The sequence below is a fragment of the Vulpes lagopus genome, chromosome X (genome assembly GCF_018345385.1).
Source record: "Vulpes lagopus strain Blue_001 chromosome X, ASM1834538v1, whole genome shotgun sequence".
Taxonomy (NCBI): Eukaryota; Metazoa; Chordata; class Mammalia; order Carnivora; family Canidae; genus Vulpes; species Vulpes lagopus.
In genome coordinates this window covers 61,037,677-61,057,283 of record NC_054848.1, presented here as the reverse complement: position 1 = coordinate 61,057,283, position 19,607 = coordinate 61,037,677, and the positions used below count along the sequence as shown (strand labels likewise).

The 19,607-nt window shown below is 37.5% G+C and overlaps 1 protein-coding gene across 1 annotated transcript; it reads right to left on the bottom strand.

Annotated features, from left to right (window-relative positions):
• Positions 1-361: 361 nt before the first annotated feature.
• P2RY10 (P2Y receptor family member 10) lies at positions 362-19,046 on the bottom strand. Its single transcript, XM_041741619.1, has 2 exons — positions 18,927-19,046; positions 362-1,753 (listed from the first exon to the last, which is right to left on the bottom strand). Exon 2 carries the CDS (start codon positions 1,702-1,704, stop codon positions 718-720), a length of 987 nt encoding a protein of 328 aa, XP_041597553.1. The 5' UTR covers positions 1,705-1,753; positions 18,927-19,046; the 3' UTR covers positions 362-717.
• Between the last annotated feature and the right edge of the window lie 561 nt (positions 19,047-19,607).

The following is a 19,607-nucleotide window of genomic DNA, read 5'->3' as shown; positions in this document are numbered from 1 at the left end:
ATGCCCTTTATTAAGTATTAGGTTTGTGGCCCTGAAATTTATGCACACATTACTTCAATTGCCATTCCCCTTTTATCTCTTAGAAAGGCTAAAGAATGTAACTGTCATTCACAAATAAAAGTCTTCATATAAAAAATATTTACTTTTACAGTTTAGAAAAAGATTCACTATTGTTTTAAAAACTTTATTTATTTTTTCTTGAGAGACACAGAGAGCGAGAGAGAGAGAGAGAGAGAGAGGCAGAGACACAGGCAAAGGGAGAAACAGGCTCCATGCAGGGAGCCTGATGTGGGACTCGATCCCAGGTCTCCAGGATCACAACCCGGGCTGAAGGCGGCGCTAAGCCGCTGGGCCACCAGGGCTGCCCAAGATTTATGTATTTATTCTATCTTAGTAACAACATATTTACTGAATAAATGTTTAAGATAAAATATCCATTTTTCATATGGATGAAAATATCTGTAAAAACTTGAGCTAGGTCTCTTAAGAAAGTATCTTGAATTTCAAAGAGGAAACAGGCAAATTCTATCTTCCCTACTTCTCCCACATTTCTTACACACTGCCTCTCCCGTTACATCCCTTTGACCACAACTATCACACAAGAAGATTTCCATTGTTCCCAAATTTCCATTAAACAAATTGTCTGGCTGGTCACTATATCTTTTGGGAAAAGCTAGGAAACATAGTTTAAGTCATAATTGAAAAGTTACTTTATTTTTAGCTAATCATTGATGAACCACTTTCCCTGCTCATAAGGCGGGAACGGGTCACAGAGCTTCCATGGCGAGATATTTGGTCACGAAACTCTGAGGCCATGAAATAATAAAGAATTGGATCCAAAAGACAGCAGATACTTGCAAGGCATAGACAAAAAGGGTGGAAATACAGTGTGCTTTGGACGATGGGACAACTACTAATGATGGTTTCCTTCACCATAGTGTAAAAAATAAAGTTAATATGATATGGAGTAAAGCAGATGAAAAAGACTGCAGCACACATAAAAACCATCCGCAGTGCTTTCCGCCTCTCACTGATTCCTTGGAAAGCCATTGGTGGCTGTCTCAAGGATATAGTAGTTTTCCAAGTACACCATGCGATGATTACTACTGGGACCACAAATCCTGCCAGCTCAGCAACTGTAATCATTCCAACCAAAGCCACTACATTCATTTTCTTATAACCAAGATCAGCAAAACAGGACTCAGTCTTGTTGCCCAGGTATGTGCTTCTCACAAGGGGAAATGGCAAGCAGGCAGTTCCCACGATGATCCAGATGGCAGCACTGATGCCCACATCATACCTACGCTTCCAGTTTCTGGCCCTAAAGGGCTTGAGGAGGAAGAAACATCTCTGAAGGCTGATGCATGTCAGGAAACAAATGCTGGCATACATGTTGAGATACTTCAGGTAGAAGCACAGCAAGCAAAGGGCCTTTGGGAAGGGCCAGTGGTGGCTGATGTAATAGTAAATCCGGAGGGGTAAGGACAGCACATGAGCAAGGTCAGCCACAGAGAGGTTGATCATGAAAATGATGGCTTTATTTTTCTTGCTGATGAAGCGGCACAGAACCCACAAGGCTGCACTGTTGGCCAGAAGACCAGGGATGAATATGAGGATGTAGGTGGTTGCATAGAGGGAGTTCTGAAATGTCACATTAGTAGCACTGCAGTCAGTCTCAACATTGCTGGTACTGTTGCTATACATCTTGAATATTTCAGTATACTCATCAAGGTAGGCTGTGGATTTATAATCCCTGTTTAATCAAAGAAAAAAAGAGGATAATTACTAGCCAGTTCTATAGCCAAAACCCAGTTTCCTTTTTATATTGAAAGTAACAATATTAAAATTAGAAAAGACCTATTTCCAGATGAAGCAGCAGATGCTAAAGGAAGATATACTACTGATCCAAGGTCACCTAATGAATCAGGCAACCATGGAATTGTTCCGAAACTGCCCTCTCAAATTGTTAAACTCATGTCTTATAGGCAAGGATGTCATGAAATATTTAGCTTATTGTTCTTACCACAACAAAAAGGGTATGGCATTTCAGTCTGTTCCTTTTGCCTCCAAATTTTCCTTGTCCCAAGCCCTGCTCATTTACAATTGCAATAATAGAAATCCAGCCTCACCTTTTACAACCCCTTTCTTATCCTTTGGGCTCTGACTTCCTACCTTGAGTACTATAGCACTTGGAAAATGGCCCTGAGTTTTTAGCCAGCATTCCCAATATACTGGCTGAGTTTCAGGACTTGGGAACACTACCTTCTTATGATTCTATTACAGTAGCATAAGTGCACTTTGTCTTTCTCTCTCAGCTTAGGTCTTATTCCAATTTACATGAAAAAATCTATTAATATGAGAATATAGAAGCTGAACTAGGAATTTCCCTTAGTGAACTTCAAGGGAAGAGATTAATTTTTCCCTAAGAATTCAGTACTGGTGTGACACCACAGACATGGCAGATTATCCAAGTCACAGTAAACATTGATTAGAGCACCAGTAAAATAGGTCACAAAATATTTTTTTGGAAACAATTTAATGCTTAATACTTTTTCATTAAAACAATCATCATATGAAGAAAAATATTATGAATGTCATTAATCTTATTTTATGCTTTAGTGTGTTTTTCATTATGTAATATATAGAGAACATGGTGAATATAAAGTAATCTTTAGGACTTCTCAAGTTCTGGTCAAGTATTTACACATATTGCATGCAAATAAGAAAGCAACAACTTCATTATTTTACTTTAACACTCCTGTAGAATTTTACACTGGAAAGAACCTTTAAAAAATCATTTAATTCAGCCTTCACATAGCGCATGTAGAAGAAGAAAGGCCAAAAGAGAGGCTTATTAAGGCCACAAAACTACTAAACAGAAGATGTGGGACTTCAAAGGGGAGTACAAGGTGCCTAATCCTCATACACACCCTTCTTTTCATTTGTTTTCCTTCCCAAAACAAATTTTACAAGCATAGCTTCTGTTCATATTGCAAGAATGTGTCCTGCTAGGTTGTTCTTAAGTGAAATAACATTTTAGCTGCTTTAACTGTTTCTGTTTTGTATTGTTTTAAATAAGTTTATAAAACAAAGAAGGGATTTTCTTTTAGATTCTCCTCATATGTAGCAGAATGATTTCATATACCATTTTCAGTTCTATTCCAGGTAATAGTAGTGTGAATTTCCATACACAAAGATAAACTCAAAATTGATGAAAGATCTAAATGTGAGACAAGAATCCAGCAAAATCCTAAAGGAGAATACAGGCAACACCCTTTTTGAACTTGGCCACAGCAACTTCTTGCAAGATACATCTATGAGGGCAAGGGAAACAAAAACAAAAAAGAACTACTGGGACTTCATCAAGATAAAAAGCTTCTGCACAGCAAAAGAAACAGTCAACAAAACTAAAATACAACCTACAGAATGGGAGAAGAGATTTCGAAATGACCTACCAGATAAATGGCTAGTATCCAAGATATATAAAGAACTTAATAAACTCAACAGCAAAAACAAACAAACAAACAATCCAATCATGAAAAGGGCAAAAGACATGAACAGAGATCTCACAGAGGAAGACATAGACATGGCCAACAAGCACATGAGAAAATGCTCTACATCACTGGCCATCAGGGAAATACAAATCAAAACCACACTGAGATACCACCTCACACCAGTGAGAATGGGGAAAATTAACAAGACAGCAAACAACAAATGTTGGAGAGGATGTGGAGAAAGGGGAACCGTCTTGCACTGTTGGTGAGAATGTGAAATGGTACAGCCACTCTGGAACACTGTGTGGAGGTTCCTCAAAGAGTTAAAAATAGAACTGCCCTACGACCCAGCAATTGCACTGCTGAGGATTTACCCCAAAGATACAGATGCAGTGAAACGCCAGGACACTTGCACCCTAATGTTTATAATAGCAGCAATGTCCACAAAAGCCAAACTGTGAAAGGAGCCTCGAGGTCCATCAAAAGAAGGATGGGTAAAGAAGATGTGGTCCATATATACAATGGAATATTACTCAGCCATCAGAAATGATGAAAACCCACCATTTGCTTCAACATGGATAGAACTGGAGGGTATTATGCTGAGTGAAGTAAGTCAATCGGAGAAGGCCAAACATTATATGGTCTCATTCATTTGGGGAATATAAAAAATAGTGAAAGGGATTAAAAGGGAAAGGAGAGAAAATGAGTGGGAAATGTCAGAGAGGGTGACAGATCATGAGAGACTCCTAACTCTGGGAAATGACCAAGGGGTAGTGGATGGGGAGGTGGGCTGAGGGACAGGGTGTTTGAGTGATAGGCACTGAGGAGGGCACTTGACGGGATGAGCACTGTGTGTTATACTATATGTTGACAAATCTAACTCCATTAAAAAATTAAAAAATAAAATAATAAAATAAATAATAGTAGTGTGAATTAAAAGCAGAACCCCATATGATTAATTCACATATAGAAAAGAGTCAGCATTCTGACCTCCCATTATTCTAAAGAGTATTTTCACTTCCCCTCCTCTAATATTTCATCCTTGGTATTTGGCTTGTGATATGTCCTTAAAAAAATCATGCAGTCATCTTGCTTATGTATGTATGACTTTGAACTGAAGGTGGAGATTTATTCACAGGTGAAAAGAGAAATTATCATAGTGTGATCAGCAATACACCTTAGAATCTGCAATGAAATTTTTCACATGCATTATCCAATTTCATTCTTACAGCCATCACCAGAGGTTGGTACTAGTATTACTCTTATAGTGCAGATAAGGTTACTGAGGTTCAGAGAGATGTAGTATGTTTTCTGGGGTAACAAACCTAGAAAATAAAAAATGGGAGATACTCTTATGCTTTATTTTTTCCAAAGTGTATGCTATTTCCACTACACCACTTGCTTCTCTCTGCTTAGGAGGAACTACTTGACAAAATGGAGCTTATCATATCCGGAGGTCACATTATAGAAGAAACTTTCTATCCCATATTAGGACTTTATAATGTTATATAACACTAGGATTAATCTATTTAGGCTGTTATGATATAACTAAACACCTGTCCCCACACATGCCATCTATACCTCCTTAAAACCCACTTGGACTTCATTATTGGCGATGTTCCTGCATTGTATATTATCCATGCAAAAACTGTGAGAAAGCAAGGGAAGATGTGTCAAGTGCACTACAATTCCAAGAACTGAGAACATCTCACACCCACCCAAATCACAGTTCCACTTTTGTACTTTATAGACATGGGCATTTGTTTCCTGCTTCACTGGTGCAGAAAGTTTCACTTACTAAAGAGGGATGTTCCATTCACACCTCTGTGTTAAATAACAGAAACCTATTAAACCAGAACAGCAAGCTAGAGATCAAGTTCATACTTTTTTTCCTGTCAGTTTTTATGCCTCTCCAATTCGGTTTATTGTGAGCTTAGAGATTTGCATGGTCTGCTTTCCAAAATCTCTTCTCTACACTGAAGGGAAAATAGGATGAGTTTGCCCCAAATCTGGTAACAATTAAATGTAAAATCCCCATGGTAGGGTGAAGATGGGGGAATTTGTTTTCAGTAGGGGAGAAATATAAGTTATCTCAGGAAATATTTAGCTTGCTGTGGACAATCTGTGACATTTCTGAATTTTAAGAAAGGAGAACAACTTAAGAAGCCACTAACAGAAAAATGCTGAATCGAAGAGCTAAAGTCGGAGTACATTCCTTCTCTGTCTCTGCTTCTGCCCCTGTCTCTGTTTCTCTTTGCCTGTAGTTGGGTTGTTGACTATTTCTAGTTGGCTTGTGCCACCTATGTTGCCAATTTTTCTCATCTTCAACCTACATATACCTTTGGTTCCTGTCTCAGAAAAATGTGGAAGATTGATGATTCACCCCAGAGTCTGAACTCCCCTTCTCATTAAGTGCCATGACTCTCTCCCTGACACTCAAGCAGGAAACTAGGGATTCATCTAACCTTATCACTACATTTATTCCATATCCAATCTTTAACCAGGTGATTCTCCTTCCTAAGAATCTCCCCAATCCATCTGTACTTCCACTATTGCCATCTGAATCTAGGGCACTGTCAACTTTCCTCTTGACTTTTGAAACAGATCCCTTTTCCTATTAAAACAGATTGATTTACCATACTCTCTGCACACTAGTCTCATCCTCTGCAGTGTATTCTCCATACTGTGTCTAACACTAACATTTTTTGCTACCATTTATTGAGGACTACTACTTATTTACAAGCTAAACATTCTTCGTATATTATCTCATTAATCCTCATAGCAGCCATATGATTATTTTCATACCACTGATGAGGAAACTGAGACCAAAAGAGTTTAAATAAGTTGCAACAGAGTCACAAAACTTGCATTGTGTAGAGGATTAATATTAGAATTCGAACCTATGCTTGGTTCCATACTCTCTTACCTTTGATGTGGCACTTACCCCTTCTAGCACTTTCTATATTGTGGTCCTAATAATCTTTCTTTTAAATATGCCATTCTCCTCCCTAAAATCCTTTGGTGGCTCTCTATTGTTTGAAGGCCAAATTTTCCACCACTGCTTAAAAGCGATCACTAATATGTCTCCTGTGCCCTTCAACATCACCTCATTCCATTCTCTTCTTCATTCTCTATGTTTCAACTACACTGAGATGTTTTCAGTTTCTAGAACAAGCCAAGCTTTTTTCCTGACAAAGGCCTCGGCATATATTTTCACTGTCTGGAATTACCTCCTTTCAGGTCTTCACATGTCTGGTCCCTTTTAATCTCAGTTTGCACATCAGAGAGACATTCATTGCCAAAACTATCCAGGTACACCTACATATCAGTATATACTCTCATAGCATCAACATTTATAATTTAAATGTTTGTTTACTTGTCTGTTGGCTTTTTCACCCACTGTGCCATTAGCTTCATTAGTGCCATAACAACATTTCTTACATAAATCACCATACAACCAGGACAGCCTGCTACTTATGAAGCACTCACAGAGAAGTGGCATAATTAGATTGAACTGCAGACAGTAGTTTAAAGCCCCTATTGGAAGTATGAAGCAAATACATAAACTTGATTATGTCAACTAATGCATTTCTGTTGCTTGCTATTTCCCTATGGTGTTGTCTTCTGATTTGGGCTATTATCATCAGTATTACTTGTACCTACCCTTTTGAACTTAGAAAATTCCTACCTGTAGAAGCTTGAGAGAAATGCAAAATAATTAACTTGGAAATCACAAGTGGTCAGACATATCTTATGGGTAGAAGTCAGCACCACCCAAGGTCTCAGAGTATCATTAAGACTATTGTCTGGACCTCAGAAAGAAGCTTTTCCTTGTGGTCTACTTGTTCGTTTTTTTTTTTTTAAGAGTTTTTTTTTAAGATTGTTATTTATTTATTCTTAAGAGAGAGAGAGAGAGAGAGTCAGTCACAGACACAGGCAGAGGGAGAAGAAGGCTCCATCCTGGGAGCCTGACGTGGGACTCGATCCCAGGTCTCCAGGATCATGCCCCGGGCCGAAGGCAGGCGCTAAACCACTGAGCCACCCCGGGATCCCCCTTGTGGTCTACTTCTAAAGGCATCTCAACACTTTATTTTTCTTGGCTGCCATTCTGTAAAGGGTAAAACTGCCTCATCTCACCAGCAAATTACTTCTTACCCACCTAAGCATAGGAACTGAAAGGAGAGTGAGAAGGCTGCATCTGTAGTCCCCAAAGTGGTCCACATATTAAAAGTAAGCATAAAGGAAAAATAAATCTATTTAGGCTTTTTTCCATGGCTTTTTGATGATTCTGGCTGCCTTAATCAACATATATTTAATACACACAATCCTATAAGTTCTGTGCTATGTCCTGTGGAAAATACAGAACCATCTGCCATAATCTCTGTCCCTGAGAAGCTTCTATCCTGGTGGGGGAAATATTTTTAAATCTCCAGAATCATAATCAGTGCATGACAAGAACTGTGGTCAATAGCATAGGTGATAAGAAATCCTCATACTACCATAGCATCATCCCTGTGAGGTAAGTGAGACAATAACAGTAATATCCCTATCATAGCATTTAACTGACAAAGAGATGCATTCATGAACAATTAAATACCTTGTTCAAGGTTATCTAGTAAGAATATGATGGAACTGAGACCAAAAGTCAGACTTGTAAGCCTCTTAATGCTCCTTTTACAGTGTCAGGCTGTTTCCATTGAATTCTGAGCCAGAAGAGATGGCACTTGTGCCGAGCCATCTGCATTTTCTTATTGGTCCCCATAGGGACAGGGTTAGAAGGAAAAATAGAGATGGTGTTTGAGGCAGAGATGAACTTAACTTACTATGCCTGAGATATACACTATTGTATTTAACTCCTAATAGCCCTTTAAAGTTTTGATCAAGTTTTATCTCTTCAAGAAAGCCTGCATTATGTATTACCAATAGCATTCATCTGGGATTCAGCAGATTAGGATTTCATAAAGCAAATTAAAATTCTGCTACTACTGTATCCAGTATGCTGATTGCTAAGAATGGTGGAGTGAGGTGGGAAATACCAGAGTAGAATAATGCATGATTGTTGTCCTCAAAATGTTTATAGTCATTTAAGAGAGATAGATATAAGAATAACTAACCATAATAGATTTTTGAAACATATCATGAGAAAGATAATAAAGAAGTCTCTATGGGAGTAGAAATGAATCCTGCACAGAAGAGGAGGATTGGAAGTTCAACTTAAAGATAAATGCATTTTCAACATGCAGTTCGGGTGGGTAGGGTACAGGAGAATAAAGGGTGGGAGAAAAATGACAGCAATGAATAAATAGCATTCAAACATCCTGAAGTTAATAAATGACCTATAGATAGCAATAAAAGGTGTTCTAGTCTAGCTGGAAAACAGAGTAAGATGGTGGGGAAGGTGGAATGAGAAATAAGAATGGGAGAAGATAGTCGAAGGAAAAAAAAACAAAATGGTAGAGGCAACACGATCATGGAAGGTTTTAGGGGGAATCATTGAATGATTCTGGGAAGATATGTCATATTATCATACTGGTGGGTTTTTAAAAATATTTTATTTATTTATTTGACAGAGAGAGAAAGAGAGAGAGAGAGAGCATGAGCACATGCAAGGGGAGTAACAGAGGGAGAGGAAGAAGCAGGCTCCCAACTGAGGGAGGAGATCAGACATGGGGCTCAATCCCAGGACCCTGGGATTATGACCTGAGCTGAAAGCAGATGCTTAACTGACTGAGCCACCCAGGTACCCCCATACTGATGGTTTTAAAACAATCACTTTGACAGAAGTGTAGAAGATCGATTGGAAAGATGGGACATGAAAGATAGGAAGTCCATATCAGCTGGGAGTTTGTAGTGTGATCAACAGTTTTGTTTGCCTAAAACTAACAGTTTCTTGAGATGTAGGATTTTCAGAGCTAAACCTGTGAAAGTTCAAGGCAAACAGTATATTGGGTAACTCTACTAGTGCAACAATTGAGATAAAAACAACTCTGAACTTGCTATGGCAGGAATATTAGAATTTCAAGTAAAAATTATGTATGGAATTAGCCAGTTTGGGACATCATTTGACTGAGGTGTCAGATACATTCTGTTATAGAATGTGTGAAATATTAAAAAAATATATCACAATTTTGCACTTTTCCAAAGCCTTTTCAGATTATCCTTATTATAGGACTTTTCAAATTTGTACTCTCTGCCAAGACTCATGAATTCTTGACTCTCTAATATCATAATTATTAAGTTTCACTTCAAGTTGTACTATATTAGCTTGCATCATGCACTCCTGGAGACTTTAAATATTTAAATCCCTCCATTTCTGATGGTTCAACCCAGCACCCTCCTTTATCCTACGTCCTCCCTTACTCAGCCTACATTAAATGTCAAACCAACTACTCTCTCACAAGAAACCTTAACTTCGTTGTTCGCCATTCTTTTGCTGTTACCAGACTGGCAACACCTTAATCCCAGGTCAGGTCCACAGTGCATTTTTTTTACTATCCAAACTGCTGAATGATCCTATTAAAAATACTAGGATTCATTTGGAATGCCAAAACAGAAATTTATGATCTCAAGCCTAAGATTTTTTTTCTCAAGCCTCTCTTTGCATATCCTTTAAATTTTTTTTTTATTTATTTATGATAGTCACAGAGAGAGAGAGAGAGGCAGAGACACAGGCAGAGGGAGAAGCGGGCTCCATGCACCGGGAGCCCGATGTGGGATTCGATCCCGGGTCTCCAGGATCGCACCCTGGGCCAAAGGCAGGCGCCAAACCGCTGCGCCACCCAGGGATCCCCTCTTTGCATATCCTTAATTAGTACATTCTTCCATTTCCATGGTGGCCATTCAGTATCTTTATAACCCTACTAAAGCTTCTTCTCTCCTACTCTCCCATCCCCTACCTTTCCCAGCACAGATTGTTTTTTAAGGCTTTTATTTAAATGCTTGTTGGTTAACATAAAATATATTAGTTTCACGTGTACGATATAGTGACTCAACACTTACACACAATACCTATGGCTCATCACACAAAGTCCACTCCTTAATCTCCATCAAATTTTTTTACCCATCTCCCCACCTACCTCCATTCTATAACCATCAGTTTGTTCTCTATACCACTTAAGAGTCTGTTTCTTGGTTTGTCTCTTTTGTTCCTTTTGTTCATTTGTTTGCTTTCTTAAATAATACATGTGAGTGAAATCATATTGTATTTGTCTCTCTCTGATTGACTTATTTTGCTTAGCATTATACTCTGTAGCTCCGTCCATGTCATTACAAATGGCAAGATTTCATTCTTTTTATGTCTGAGTAATATTCCATTGTATATATACATATACTGCATCTACTTCATCCATTAGTGAGTCAGTGGATTTTTGCATAATTTCCATAATTTGGCTGTGGTAGTTAATGTGGCTATAAACATCTGGGTGCATGTATCACCTTGAATTAGTATTTTTGTATTCTTTGGGCAAATACCTAGTAGTGAAATTGCTGGGTCATAGGGTAGTTCTAGTCATACCTTTTTGAGAAACCTCCATACTATTTTCCAGAATGGCTGTACTAGTTTGCATTCCCACCAACTCTTCAACAAAAAGTCTTAACTTCTTAAATCATAGAGAAAATTGAGGTTATTGGGTGAGAAGCAACTCAATTTCATCTACTGTCTCCCCCCAACACATATACTCTTATGTACAACTACATCTTACTTCCCAACACAGCTGCCTTTCCTGTTGTTCAAGATGAATTCCCATGCTCTTAATTCATTTTATTTCTCTCAGGATCCTCTTTCATTAGTTGTTCCCTTTTACTCTAGATCATGATGCTCTCCTTTCTCATGAGATCTTTGTCATCAAGTCTCACCAACACCCAAAATAATTATTTTCTTGTTTATGCATCTTTGTCTATCTGTTACTTTCTCTTCTTAAATAAACTTCTCAAAATAGTTATGTTCATTGATCATTTCATTTTCTTCACTTTGTATGTATTCTTTATGCACTTCAAGGTAGTGTATATACTCTCGCAACCTCACTGAGACTGCTTCACCAAAAGTAACAAGTGACCATCACGTTGCTAAATCATGCAAAGCTTCTTTGCTGCCCTAGATACAGTCTGACCACTTCCATCTTTTTGCAAAGTTATCTTCCTTTGGCTTTCAAACAAGAATTTCTTAATTATCCTCTTAACTATTTGTCCATTTGTACCAAGTTTCTCTCTTGGTTTCTTTTAGTTTTTTCATATCTTTTAAATCTTTGTTTTCCCTAGGTCTGTGTCTTCTTTTTATTCATCATCTTCATGCTGAGTAACATCACCCACTTTAGTGGTGTCAGTTACCACCCATATTCTGATGACTTTCATATCTCTAAGTCCAGGCCTAGTCTCTCCTAAGATATTAAACCCATTTGTCCAGCATCCAACTGAAATTTCACATATGAATGTCTCCAGGCATCTCAAAATGAGTATTTCCAAAACAAAAGTAATCATATGCCCTGACCTTTTACTTACCCATCACTATCTATCAGAATTCTTAGAATAATCCTAGACTCCTCTTCTCTCATTCAATCAACCAAATTTTCTCTCCCTCCCTCACTATCACACTCTCTCTTTCCTCTCTGAATTATTGAAACACTCGTTAACTGGACCATTTTCCTTGAGGTTTGCCTTGTTAAAATCTATTACCTAGTCTACTATAAAAATGATGTAAAAAAATGCAAGTTAGGTTCAGGTCCCCATAGGAATTACTTTAATAATACACTCACTGAATTATATCAAATGTTTCTATTTATGTGTGTATTTCTAACTAAACTATGAGCAGTTTGAAGACAAAAACCACATCTCACTCATTTTTAAATCTCTAGGCTCTAGCAGAATGACTGGCACATAGTCATTCAGTAAATATTTTTAACTTAAAAAATACTTTGCTTTATGACAACTCATATAGTTCAATTATTTATAGATCTCTCCACACTGGGTTGTGAAGTCAGAGGTTGCAATCTAAATTTCTTTAGCTCTTTCCCTCTAAATCTAGAACAAGGTTAAACATACAGCACTATTAAAACAATTATTGTGGGTTGCCTGAGTGGCTCAGTCAGCTAAGCATCTGCCTTCAGCTTGGGTCATGATCTCAGGGTCCTGGGATCTAGCCCCATATTGGGGGGGGGGTCACTGCTCAGCAGGGAGCTTGCTTTTCCCTCTCCTCCTGCTACTCCCCCCACTCTTACTCTCTCTCTCTCTCAAAATAAATAAACTCTTTAAAAAATAAAACAAAATAAAATAAAACAACTAATGTTAACTGGTCCATGTAGGGATTAATTCCAAGGACTTAACCTCATTGTTGCATAATCAACTCAGCTAACCAAACCATACTGACAATAAAGTCCAGGCAAAATTATAACCTGTGAAAATGCTACATCTTCAGTATATACTTCAGTCCTTAGCTCTGTAGATGTGAACCACCTACGTAGAGATAAGAGGAGAATTTCCAGTGCCTCCAACACCACCCTGACAGGAGTAAATCCCTCTTGGTCGCTCCAGCATGTAGTGCTCTGTCCAGGGTATATGCAGCTTACATCAAAGGCCAGAACTATGATGAGAGATGCCTCTTCTCTTGAAAGAGGGATCTGATGACAGAATTCAACCCCTAAAGGGAACTTACTTCCTGGATCCTATATCAGAGGCCAATATTTTGCTCTTTTTCAGGGTTCTCTCTCAAATCTCATATTTTCCTTCCACTGGGAAATTCTATTCTGATCTCCTTCTTCTTTGTACACTTATAGTATTTTATATAGATTTATAGCCCACACTCTAACAATACAGTTTCTCTGAGGGAGGACTCTGTATATTAAACTTTTATATTTTTCACTTTGCTTAGCAGAGGGTTAAGCATGCAGTAAGTGCTTAGTTTATATACATTGGTTTGTAAAAACAAGAATATGGAAAATAAGCACATACTGGTAGAGCTTTAGGCTGCTTTATTTCTAATATCTCTCCCACGGATTACTCTCACCATCAACAATCATAATCTCCTTTGATACTGAATATATGGTCAAGCCAAGGATAATAAGGTTGGAGACTAATAAATCTGGACATGTAATATTTCCAAAGCATGCCATTCCAGATTTTTATTTAAAATCCGATAGGAGGGCATCCCTGGGTGGCTCAGCGGTTTAGCACCTGCCTTCGGCCCAGGGTGTGATCCTGGAGACCCTGGATCGAGTCCCGCGTCAGGCTCCCTACATGGAACCTGTTTCTTCCTCTTCCTGTGTCTCTGCCTCTCTCTCTCTCTCACGAATAAATAAATAAAATCTTAATAAAATAAAATAAAATAAAATCCGATAGGAACCCAAAAGCTTAAATAGGAATATGGTCATTAAACATTAACTTTATGGAAATAACTAAATTTTGTCTCAGAACATAAAGTTATGTCAGGTCTTTAAACATAACTCAGTGGCATTGAGTCCAAAAACTTAGGAGGTACCAATAACATCTAGCCCAAGGTAATTTTTCTTTTCAATAAACAACCTAAATGCTGTGATTTCACAAAGGTACAACCAACATGAAATTATATTATTATTTTTTATCTTTCGTTTTCTTTTTAAATTAATTTTTTAATTTAAATTCAATTTGCCAACATATAGTATAACACCCAGTGCTCATTCCATCAACTGCCCTCCTTAGTGCCCATCACCCAGATACCCCATGCCCCCGCCCATCTCCTCTTCCTCAACCCTTTGTTTCCCAAAATAGGAGTGTCTCATGGTTTGTCTCTCTCTCTCATTTTTTTCTGCTTAGTTCCCCTCCTTTCCCTTATAATCCCTTTCACTTATTATTATGTCATCAGAATTTATACCAGACTTCTAAGTTTCAGGGAAATGCTAAGTCCAAGAGTTTCCACATGCATCCTGTCAGTCACTGTCCAAGTGCTATTCATGTCTTTACTCCTTGTAAGAGCTTTGAGTAAATTATTATACTCCTTTTACAAATCAGAAAATGGAGACTCAGCAGAATAAAGTTTCTTTCTCAAAGTCATAGCTATTATGATTTCAGTTGTAATAAGGCTGTTTATGAGCAGAGAAAGCTAAAATTCATCTTATAAAAGCAACTTTTTGCACAAACAAAAAGATATTTTAAAGTGGCATTACCATGGATAAGACTGTTCATCAAAGATGAAGCTATTATTCAGTTCCAGTTCTAGCACTTTTATATCTATGCATATATGGCAAATGACTGCCCATCAGGTTTCAGAGTAGGATTGCATCAAACCCAAGGATTTTTAGGTAGTTTTGCCTATGACCTCAAACCATAATAGAACTGTAAATAGAGTACTGGGTTAATTTTTTAAATAACAATAGTGAGCTGACTGTGACAATATTTGCTGTGGGCTGGAGAGGACTTAAAAGCTGTAGGATATATTGAAAAGAGTACTGAATTCTGAGCTAAGACATTTTGGATTCTAGCAACTATTAGATTATTCTTTGTGTTTCCCTGCTAAACCTCTTCCTTTCTGTGGTTTTCATTTCCCTCATTATTAAAACAAAACAGATTGAACTGGATGATTATTTTTAACTCCCTTCCAGCCCTAACTTGTCATGACTGTATGGACATGGCCCTTCTCATCCCTTTCCTCTAACTAATACTGCCAGCATTGCCACTGTCATCATTAAGGCAGCAACCACTATCTGAACTCATCTACTGATTTATACTTTACAAACCATTATTATACCCATAATTGATGTTAATCACTGGAAAAGGTATATAATATGAATAATCAGGCCAGAGAAAATCATCCCCATCTCACAGATCAGAAAATTGAGGCTCAAAGAGTGACTTTATTTACCTAACGATATAAAGCTAGCAAGTGGCAGAGTGAGGAGAGTGATACTTAGGCTTCTAGTATCAAGGTGACTACTCTTTTCCTGTATAATTCCACAAATCTTCACTCTCTCAATCCTCCCTCTCTTTTCACCTCTTATCATGAAGTCATTAATGACATTATGTGAACATGTTTATCAAATTTGCTTCTATTATTTTGTTTGATAATAGGGCCAGTATGTGGGGTTGTCATCTTTGGAGAAGAAGGGAAAATTAAATAGGGAAAGATTTATGAGGGAGGCCTTCCCATTCTCTACAACCTTGACAAGCCTTTTGAGAACCTATCTTGATTTGTCTTACTTGATTTTTTTCTTCTTTAAACCATGAAAGTCTTGCATGTATTACCTAAGCCCATCAGATCTACATGACCATGGTGTCCTTCATTCAATCACTCACAATCACAGATGAAAAAGAACAACTGGAATTTGGAATTCCATTATTTCCTAAATTGATTGGAATCAACCCTAAATCACCTACTTGACATCACAAACACTAAGATTTGGATATATTTGTAAGTCTAAATATTTTTTCTATAAATTAGAGGAGATGAAAGTTACTTTTATCATGAAAATGAATCAAAGCAATTAGGCTATTCACAAACAAAATCTTAAATGGAATTAAATTTCCATGTATGCATCTTGATTAGGTTTTTAATCACTTAAGAAAGAGACCTAATTAGATATCTTTTTTTTTTTTTTCAGTTGGGGCAGTATTTTGGAGGTGGAAAGAATTAGATTCTTTGGGCAGTACTGAGGTCATATCTTAACTATCAGCTGACTAGCCTGAAGTAACTTACTTCATATCTCTGGCCTTCAGTTTCCTCATTAAAAAAATAACATCATAGTCCCTGAAATATAGATTGTTGTGAAGATTAAATGGAAAATGTATAAGAAATGACCTATTTTCATGTCTGGCACACAGTGACATTAAGTAAATGTTAGTTCACTTCCTCTTTACTTGTATAGAAAACAATCTTCATGGGTTTTTGGTTGGATCCTGTACTTTCCTGAATTCAGAAAATCTCCCAAAATGTGTAAATGTGAGTGATGGCTAACAAAACTAAAATAATAATTCTTTAAGTGAAAGGCTGAAAAGCATGTGTTATTTGAAAAAAAAAAGAATTTCCTTATTATAGTAAACTTATTTGGGAATCAAAATCATTGTTTCTATAATACAAACAGATGGGATCCTTGGATGGCTCAGCGGTTTAGCGCCTGCCTTGGCCCAGGGCATGATCCTGGAGGCCCGGGATTGAGCCCACATCAGGCTCCCTGTATGGAGCCCGCTTCTCCCTCTGCCTGTGTCTCTGCCTCTCTCTCTCTCATGAATAAAAAAATAAATTAAAAAAATATTTTTAAAAATGCAAATAGTTGAAAATACAGATCCATGTAGCTGCTGAGCACATGTACTTAGAAAATGTCAATTCAATGGGTAAGTTTTCTTAGGAGTCCAGGTTTTGGTGCCTAGGGAAGCAAGTCCACAATAACCTTGTAGTGACATGTTTATGTTTCTCAAAGGGAACTTTGGCTTAAAATATTGAGAAATAGTGATTGGGTGACACTGTCATTGTGGAAATCGGATTTCAGAGCTATTTCCCTTGTTTGTTGCTTGTGTTTTTTATTAAAAAAGGAAATTACTTGTAAAAAAACTGGTCTAATAGTTGAGTTCTCATGATAACATTATTTATTCTGAAACAAATATAATGGCCTTTAAAAAAAGTTTACTGAGTTCCATTTATGATCTAAACTATATTTCTAGAAAGTCCCCTCTAGTTAGATTTTCATGTTATGACCCTATTATTTACCACTTAATGGTATATAACTCTTCTCAGGTACCTAGGACCCTAGAGTCAAATTACTGCATTGTCATAAAGGAAAGTAAAGACCATCTATTTTAAGCTCCCGCATCTTATTGCAGGTGAGAATATTGATACCTATAGAAATATAACAGTTTGCCTAAGGCCACACAATGACTCACTAGCAGAACTTGAACTAAGACCAAAACTTTTTGATTCTGTGTTTATTGAACTACTTCATCACTCTGCCTGTAATGCATGCAAACCAATACTCAATAAAAATTCCCCTGCAAAATATCCCGACCTGGATGCAAGTAGGTTTTACCAAAAGTTTTTACAAATAAAGCAGACTCTCTACCAGTCATTGCCCAGACTACTAGAACTTTTAGAGTGGTTTCACAACAGACAGCTCTGTCCTCTTTGCTCAAACTCTGACTGAACGGTATATACTGGTATATTAGGATGCCATTTGGCTTACCTTAAATACAAATGGTCACGAAATCCACCTCAAATCACACAGAAGTATTCTCACTCATTTTTTAGTCTTATGCTCCACCATTGCCATAGTTTGAACAATCTGTACAACATGATCTCAACAACTTTCCCAGATAAGCTCAAATAGGAACTTCTTTTAATCAAAGAAGGACCTGTGTCAACCTTTGTGTGCAAAGACAATTGCCCTGAATACATTATCTGATTCTTGGTACAGTGCAAGCCACTGCCTACCTCAGTATACCAGGATACCACCTATTTCAGCAGTAAATAATTTTACTGTGTCGCAATTACTAAACTTTTCAATTAATGGAAAAGACAGTGGCATCTTGCAACCATGTAAACAGAAAATAAAAATGTCCCCACTAGCAGGATATTTGGGACTGAGACCACTCCCCACCAAAATCACAACAAAGCTTATTACTTTATTATTTTATTCAGAATTATCTTGTGACCAGCAGGCATGACACAGTCCAAATTTAAGGATTTCCCAACAGAAGTCTCCTTGGTTCAGAACCAGAGAGGTTCCTAGTATTCAGAGTAATAAGAACAATAATCACTTGAAAGATAGGTGCCTCTTTGAAGCTAAACTTGAGTCAACAAAGCAACTTTTAAAGGATCAAGAAACACCTCTGAACACACTCTTAATCATTTGTCTTTACTTTTGCATTTGTCCGAAACCAAGTGTCCTTACTTCACTGGCTCGCGGTTTCCCCATATGTATTATGAGGGATTTGAATCTCTAAGAGTTCTTTCAACTCCAAAATCTATGATCTGATTCCTTCTATCCTGAAAGAGCTTATTGTTTCTGTATATGTGAAAAGTAAACTTACCAAAGCAAGAAGCTTATATGTAAACTTTCCCTTCATTATTAAACTAGATAAATTATAGAGAGCAAAAATTCAAATGTTCTTTTTTTCTGGCTGAATATGCCATTTTTTCCCCAATAAGTCTCACAAATACAGCTTTCTTAATATTTTGTGTCCTCCTCTCTGGTTGATGGAGAAACAAAGAGCCCTCAGCAAAGAGGGAGCTGCATCACATACTTCGTGCTCCTTGAGTAATGGTTTTGGGACTGATGGCATTAACCTGAATTTGTGGTACTCTAGTTAGGCTCAAGGGCAGTCACCATTGATTCAACTGTAAGAAGTCTAAGATGAGAAACCAGGGACCATTTTCACTTTGGACAATGATCCCACATCTGCCTCTATCTTGGATCTTCATGTCCCCACCAATCTTTCCACATGGAACCACCAATTCCCAGACAGTAGTCTGTAACTTACCCTGGAGCCTTGTCACGATTAGCAGTCTTGTTTCTTTGCAGGGAGCTGATGGCAAAAAAGCTTAACTCTGGGTGGCACAGATCCTGCTGATAACTGACAAATTTGTTGTTGAAAGAGGAAGTTGAGTTCATTTGGTCTCTCACCACAGAAACCTTATTTGCACAAACCAAAGGTAAGTCCCTTGAGCAGATGACAGTACTCAAGTTTTATTTCAATTGTACAAAAAAAATGCAGAGTATGGAACCAAAGACTGTGCAAAATCAAATAAAAACTGCATACCAGTCGTTTGTACTGTTCCTCACCCTATCTCTTTCCACCAAAATTCACACGTCTATCTGTCTCACTAGAATCTCCACAGCAAGATAAAACTTAAGGCAAAATATGAAGAAAGTTTACCTTAGAATAAGAAAGTTGCAACTCCTTCAAGCCTGAGGTCATAGAGTAAGAAAAATCTCAAAAATATAAGTCAGAACTAACAACAATAGAGTTACCTTTGCTACACTCTTCCCTCCATATGGAGTGTTTTTCTCTCAACCTCTCATTGCAAAAGACATAATTTAATGTGTATTTTAGTAATTTTTGTTCATGGTTTATCCCCTGTGTACACTGCAAACTAATTGAGGGCAAGTGTCTGACTCATATCTGTATTCCCAACTATCTGGCACAAAGCCTTTATTGTGT